This window comes from Chrysoperla carnea, chromosome 2 (assembly GCF_905475395.1).
Source record: "Chrysoperla carnea chromosome 2, inChrCarn1.1, whole genome shotgun sequence".
NCBI lineage: Eukaryota > Metazoa > Arthropoda > Insecta > Neuroptera > Chrysopidae > Chrysoperla > Chrysoperla carnea.
The window spans coordinates 99,617,324-99,625,057 of NC_058338.1; the positions used below are offsets into that span (position 1 = coordinate 99,617,324).

At 33.7% G+C, this 7,734-nt stretch overlaps 2 protein-coding genes across 2 annotated transcripts; both read right to left on the minus strand.

The window, feature by feature from the left end:
- Positions 1-695: 695 nt before the first annotated feature.
- On the minus strand, positions 696-1,667 carry LOC123293127. Its single transcript, XM_044873843.1, has one exon. It carries the CDS (start codon positions 1,665-1,667, stop codon positions 696-698), a length of 972 nt encoding a protein of 323 aa, XP_044729778.1.
- A 2,703-nt stretch (positions 1,668-4,370) lies between these two features.
- Positions 4,371-6,200, minus strand: LOC123293128. The gene is made up of 2 exons (XM_044873844.1): positions 5,570-6,200; positions 4,371-5,452 (listed from the first exon to the last, which is right to left on the minus strand). Exons 1-2 carry the CDS (start codon positions 6,198-6,200, stop codon positions 4,371-4,373), a joined length of 1,713 nt encoding a protein of 570 aa, XP_044729779.1.
- Positions 6,201-7,734: the final 1,534 nt, after the last annotated feature.

Here is a 7,734-nt window from a genome sequence, read left to right on the forward strand (position 1 = left end):
GTAATTGAATTCAAATTATTTGTGTTAACCACGGCCAGAGGCGCTGATGGGTTTCGTGGACACCATTCGATAGCTCGATCTCTCTGATTTGATTCATCCAGCTAGCAGAGAATGTATCGGTAAAGAAGAAGCGAAAGTCAATGCTAATTTTTTTCGCATGAAATTTAATGCTATCTCTGAATGTCTACGCAAACTAAATCAGTATAATCGACTAGATATATCTCGTTATTACCTGTATAGCGCCGAAGGGTATACTTGAAGGGGGGTGTGTGGACTGTATAAGGAAAATTGTGTTTTCATGGAAAAGTATAGGATAATATGTTTTTATTCACTATTGTTGAACTTAATGAACTTAACACTTTATTCTTTGTGAAAATTACATAAAAATTATAATTATTTTGATTCATAACATTCCCTTTTAATTATTGTTTTATTTGCAGCCATTAAACATGTTATCACACTGATTGCTGCTAATCGACTATCCTCGATTGTAGCTTACTTACCTATGTACATTCAAGCAAGTATGCTCAGACCGGACTAAAACGAATCAAACACACATCACACTCAAAGAGGCGACCCGTTGAACAGTAACAACTGTTCAACGTTCAGTACGCACTGTCCCTTGATTCCATTCTAGTCGGAACATACTGGCCCGCGTTGAAGGATTAGGAATCCTTCAATTAATAAAATTCTTATTATATTCCTTGAGTAGTTGACACTGGTAAGGGTGCTAATTTGGTAATAGGTCGCTTATACGTTCCGCTTTGAGTTTTAATCAGAACGACGCGCACATAGCCGCCAGGCCCTGGATACGTTTCTTGTACTCGCCCCAAGGACCACTGTCCTGGAGGTAAGTTATCATCCCTTACGAGTACCAATGCTCCTATCGTAATATTTGGTTTAACATCTGACCACTTTGGTCTGTTTTGCAATTGAGATAAATAATCCTTAGACCATTTTGACCAAAAATGTTGCTTCATTTGTGTGATTTGACCATAGATCCTCAATGTGTTGAACTTTTTACTAATTAAATCTTCTTCCGGTAATTGTTGATTATAATCTCCGGTTATAAAATGCATAGGACATAAATATGAAAAATCATTGGGATCACTGGACAACCCACATAATGGTCTAGAATTTAAAACTAATTCAATCTGACTTAAAAGTGTTGAAAATTGTTCAAAAGTAAGATGACTGTTATGGGTGATTCGATTTAAATGAAACTTGACTGATTTAACCGATGCCTCCCACAACCCTCCCCAATGAGGACTGTTGGGTGGAATAAATTTCCAAGTTATTTGTTTCGACGTGCTATATTCATCTAAGGCTTTTGAATGCTTTTTATCTTTTAGTAGCTGATACAATTTATTTAATTGATTACTAGCACCTTGGAAATTAGTTCCATTGTCGCTAAATATTAAAGATGGAGTACCTCTACGGGCTGTAAAGCGAGTTAGTGCTGCCATAAATGCATTAGTGGACAAGTCTGAAACTAATTCCAGATGTACTGTTTTTGACGCCATACAAACGAATACTGCTATGTATCCCTTTGTGGTTACAGGTTTTCTTAACGTTGATTGTTTAATAATTATTGGACCACAATAATCAATTCCGACACTTTGAAAAATGCGAGTAGGTATTACCCGTTCTTCCGGTAAATTTGCCATCAATTGTTGTAGTCTGACGTTTTTGAACCTAGCACACTTAACACAGTTAAGTATTATTTGTTTTATCTCTCTTTTTGCATTTATCGGCCAATATTTCTTTCTAACGTTTGACATAACCGTTTGGTTTCCCGCGTGTAATAATATTTCGTGATGATATCGCAAGATTAACCGAGTTACGTAGTGTTTTGCCGGTAGTAAAAGAGGATGTTTTTGTGTAAACGGTATTTTTGCGTTTTCCAGCCTTCCGCCTACCCGTACTAAACCATTTTCATCTAGAAACGGATTCAGCTGTTTAATGGTATTGATTTTTAAACAATTTAGATTACCGTATTTTTTCAATGTTTCGATTTCCGTGTTGAAACCGTCTAATTGAATTAAACTAATAACGAAATTATGCGCTTTTTCCAATTCTGTACAGGTTAAGTAATTGTTCAACTTTTTCTTTGCTTTTAAAGTTTCTATGAATCGGAAGCAATATGCGAAGGTACGTATAAGTTTATTGAAATTTGAGAAACGATTGAATGTTAAATTCCATTTGTTTTCTACATGCGCACATGTAGCAACTTTTCGTTGTTCTGGTAAGTTTTTTAGTTTTTCTTCATTTACAGGCCATTCTGTCTGTTCTAAACCTAACCAGTGTGGACCGTGCCACCATGAGCTTAATACAAATACTTCCGGGGAGCCAACACCTCGTCTTATTATATCAGCTGAGTTTTCTGCTGAAGATACGTGTCTCCACTCAGCATTAAGCGTTAATTCCTGTATTTCTGAAACTCGATGCGAAACAAGCGTGTTCCATTTATTACTGGGGGAATTAATCCACGATAAAACTATTTTTGAATCTGTCCATAAATGTATACTGTTTATAGCAATTGTTGTTAGAATTTTGGATATTTTATTTACAAGACGTGATAATAAAACAGCACCGCATAATTCTAGCCGTGGTAGTGATATAACCTTTAGTGGTGCGACTCGCGATTTGGAGCATATTAAGTTTGTATTAATTTGTCCATTTGAATATTTTATACGAAGGTATATACAAGCTCCGTATGCTTGCTGACTAGCATCATGTTACGATGTAACCGTTCATTAGTATGAAGTTGTCTTTATATTCAACCATCTTGTGGTTAACACTAGCCTTCATATATCTATTGGTCTGTTAAACGTCAAAAATGTTAGGGTTTTTGTTTTTAATAAATGTAGTGGGGAGAAATTTCGTTAGATAGTTATAAAAATGAGATACGGCTCCTGCTTCTCTGGTGAACCGCCTCAGCGAACATATCACTGACACGCTAAGGGGATAATACAATATGGCCTAGCAGATCACAACGTGGTTTTGTGTGTTAAAAAAAAAAAATAAATAAAATAAATGGATTTTATATACTATGGTAAACGTACGGTAAAATGAATATATACGATGTCTTGAAGGTACTGTAAACTTTTAATTTGGCTTTGCTTGCATTGTTATCAATCAATCCACGCTATGTCGAGGTAAATTTTAATAATTTTTAAGTCGATACATACGTATCCATTGGTTCAAGGATGTTGCGAAATGGTTGTTTTTTTTTATATTCACGGCGTGAAAGACGCTTAAATTATTTGTAATAGTTATTTAAAAAGTTTTCAAGAAAAATCTAACACGTGTCTTCTGATGATGTTTTGTATGTTTATGTCGCGGTTTTGCTACGACAAACGTGTTAATCGTTTCATTTGTATACACTCTAGATTTTGTTGATAAATTTAGGTCGGTATATACCTTTTTAAGTAAATTTTTGAAGTTTAATATATGGTTAAGATTGTTTTGGAAACTCGTGTTAGTAGCGCGGTTTATTATGACGTTTTCATTTTAAGTCTATGTAAAACGTATTAAAAATTTCATTATGGTACACTCTGGTTTTGTTAGTAGATTTTAGGTCGATATATATATATATATATATTTTAGTAGATTACTAAAGTTTAATTTTAGTTAAGATTGCGATTAATCTACAGTAGACGTAATGCGTCATGTCGAACTCACTTGTTAAGTTTTTCTTGATAGTTTCTGAAAATTAGGTTAGTATTGTAGTTCATTATAACGTCGTTATTTTCTTAAGCTGGTGTAAAACGTGTCGAACGTTTCACTATTATTCAATCTAGATTTTGTGATAAAATTTATGTCGATATATATATATATATATATAAATATGTGCTTTATTAGATTGTTAAGTTGAATTTTTGGTTGAGATTGTCTCTAAGTTTTAGTAAACGCTAAAGTTTGAGTGGCATTCGCTTGTTGAATTTTATTAAAAAAAAATAGTCTTCAAGATTATGTTATTTGAGTAGTTGATTACATTTTTGGTAATTTAAGTTCGTGTTAAAAATTGTCAATGCTCTATTTTTGATATTGTTAAATAAATTGTTATCTACCAAAATTTGTGGTACTTTATGATACCTTTTTCAGATATTGGCGATATTGAGGTTGACCTACACTGATGCATATTGGGGTTCCTTGACAAGGAATTAGATCAGCGAATAAATCCTCTGGGGATGGTTTTGAGTTCTATTACTCGATACCCTGCTTTGGGCCCACTTTAACACCTGGTACTCGCTTACAACGTAAATCAGACTCTGATTAATTAATTAATTAATAATCATTTTCACCGTCTACAACACTTCATCAAATATATTTGTATATCTTACAATTTCGTATATCGTAACCCCCACCTAATATTTTTCATTACAATCACAGAACCCATGTAGTTGTATACACTTTGGTTCTAAGTCGAGCAAAAGCGACCGTTTAATTGTTAACCCTTTTAGTTCAGGAAGTTGTTTCTTAAACTCCTGCCAAGATAATAATATTTCAGGTGGTATTGGATCATCCCAATTAAGTTTTTCTAACCAAAGTTTTTGCATTAGAAGTTTAGCTTTAATTGTTACTGGATCGATCAAACCTAGTGGATCGAAGATCTGTGCGATACCCGATAAAACTTGTCTTTTGGAATTTCCCACGTTTTGTATTTCGTCCGTTATAGTGAGCGAAAAAGCATCTGAGTCAGAATTCCAAATTATTCCTAGGGTTTTCGATATTGAACTACAGTTAGACAATTCATTAAAGGTTGAGACCGAATCGTTTGATTGGTAATCAGTATCTAGTGAGTTGAAATTAGATTTCCATTTATGCAGTTGAAATCCACCTTTTTTTAAAAGTTCAATTAATTGTCCTTGTAATTCCTTAACTGAATCTATTGAATGACTTCCAAATAATATTTCATCCATGTAAGTGTCTCGTTTTAGTATCAATGACGCTAGCGGATAGTTTAGTGCTTCATCTTCTGCTAGTTGAAAGAGACATCTTTGAGCAAGATATGGTGCACAAGTAGTGCCATATGTAACAGTTGTTAACTGAAGAGTTTGTATCGGCTCTTCTGGGGTATTACGCCATAATATTTTTTGAAGAGCTTGATGATGTTTTTGGATTCTTATCTGTCTAAACTTTTTCACTATATCGCAAGTCATCACGTATTGATGAGTACGAAATCTTAGAATTATGTCGAATAATTCACTTTGTTTGGGGGGTCCTAGTAAAAGGATATCGTTCAGAGATTTGCCGCTTGTAGTGGGCATAGACGCATTAAATACTACTCGTGAAGGAGTTGCACTATTTTCCGGTTTTATTACCGCATGATGTGGTAAATAATATTCACTTTCAGGTGTGAATTCTAATTGTTGGTTCCGTTCTATTTGAACAGCATGTCCAAGAGATAAATGCGTGTCTATAAACGATTTGTATTCTAAGAAATATTCTGGATGTTGTTTAAATCTTTATTCCAGAACGCGAAATTGAGCTAAAGCTTTGTTGTATGAATTGCCAAGACAGCATTCATAATTTGAGATTAGAGGTAATTCTACATGATATCTACCATTAGAATCTCGTATTGTGGTTTCTGTAAATGTACGTTCACATTGCTTTTCTTCAGCACTTAATGGGGGTTTTTCGGACAATTCTTCCAATTGCCAAAACTGTGCAATTGAGTCTGTTAAATCAGATTGTATAGCCAAGTTAACTGTACCTACACTCGTTGTAGTATTAAGTGGAATACTTCCAGATATAACCCAACCGAAATGTGTGTTTTGCATCGCGGGTAAGTTAGATCTTAATTTCACAAATCCATTTCTTAATATATCGAAGAACATATCTGCACCTATAAGTAGGTCTATAACACCCGGTTCATTAAAACTGGGATCTGCTAAATGAAGATCTACTGGGATTGACCAGTTTTCAACATTTATTTTTGTGTGTGGTAGTTCACAAGTAATTTTGTCTAATACTGAAAATTGCAATTTCTGTTTGAAATTCGTTAAACGTGAAGCTACACAAATGGTTACTGCCTTTGTAACTGTTTTTTGCGATTTCGAGATTCCCAACACCGTTGTGTTTTGAGAATACGCCTTTAATTTTAATTTGTCTGCAAGCGCGGAACTAACAAAGTTGAGCTCGCTGCCACTATCTAATAGTGCTCTACATTTTATAAATTTGCCTTGATTATTCATTATCAAAATCTGAGCTGTACATAACAAAACCTGTGATGGTTGTTTATGAGTAGATAAAGATGCCTTTACTTTATCTTCCGTTTTTTTCCATTGGTGTGACTGGGATCTTATCTTCTGATTCACCCTGTAATTCCGGAGTGGAATCTGTCAGATGCAATTATGAATGATGCTTTTAATTGCAAGTTCTACATGAAGTAGATGTGCACTTACGGTAAGAGTGCGAGTATCCTAAGCAATTGAAACAAAGATTCAATTTCTTCACGGTTTTCTGTCTATCATACACAGATGATTTGAGAAATTCGGGACAATTTCTGATTGTATGATCCTTTGAACATACAGGACATTTTTTAACCCTTGGTTGGTTTTTATTCGCCTTTACAAAGTGTGAACTTCTATTTGTTTTCGTAACATTAGAATCGGACGATAATTCTAGCGCGTTACATCTATGTTCTAAATATGTAAAATATTCATCTAATGTTGGTAGGTCTGAACTAGATCTTTGTAATTCCCATGCCCTTCTTGTTGGTATATCGACCTTCTGATTCAGCAAAAAAATAATCAAAACATCCCAATTTGCTGTTTCAATATTTAATGCTTTGAGAGAATTTATGTGTTGCCTAACTTTAGTAATTAATTCACGCTGTTATGAAATTTTTGTTATTGGAACAAACATTTCATCTCAAACCTGTCTCAAACCTGTCAATTGGAACGGACCTAAATTAGATATATATTTTTAGTTACTGGTCAGTGGCGCTCTACTCGCCCTAGCTATGGTCATGTTTGGAATAGATATACTTACTTCTTCTTACATCAGCATTTGACCAGTCATGTCAAATTAATTGACTAAGTACGCATGGCGTACATATATACATAATGGAACTTAACCATAAATAATGGAGAAATATTCAATTTACAATTTGATTAAACTAATTATGAAATGATTTACTGAAATCATCTTGACAATTTGTGTTACCATTAATCCGGTGAGATATGATTTTATTTGTTTAAATTAATACAACTTTTTTTGGTTTTTTAAATAACCTCAAAATGTTCGGCACGTGTTATTCAAATAGCCAATTATATATTAATTATTTTTGGTTAAAATAGTTATGCTTAAATATCACTTGTAGTGAGATAAGTATTTTAGGTTTGAAAGATTTTTACATATTTGTAAATTGTTTTTGCTAATTTGTATATAAATGTATATAGAGAAACCTTCATAGAAATTGTATTATATTATATTATTAATACTTTCTATAGAATCGAAACCTTGGTTTGTCATAAGTTTTGTAAATACCTTATTTGAGTTTATAAATTGTACATATTTCATTTGGATGATAAATAAATGATCTCTTGTATATAGTAAAAACAACATTTCATTAATCTTTCTTACAGCGCCAAACGGAGTATGGGATTTCGGTGAAGCCGATTCCTATTTCACACGGCTACGTCCGTACTCCATGTGGAAGATCTACCTTCTTCTGGGGGTATGTGTTAACACCGTTTAGCACATGCTTTATGGGCCCACACACGT

Bases quoted from the DNA above. Each gene is read 5' to 3' on its own strand.
- LOC123293127 (XM_044873843.1), bottom strand. From the start codon at position 1,667: ATGGCAAATTTACCGGAAGAACGGGTAATACCTACTCGCATTTTTCAA.
- LOC123293128 (XM_044873844.1), bottom strand. From the start codon at position 6,200: ATGAATAATCAAGGCAAATTTATAAAATGTAGAGCACTATTAGATAGT. The intron at 5,453-5,569 runs GTAGATATCATG...AACAACATCCAG, and splicing joins CACAATACGAGATTCTAATG to AATATTTCTTAGAATACAAA.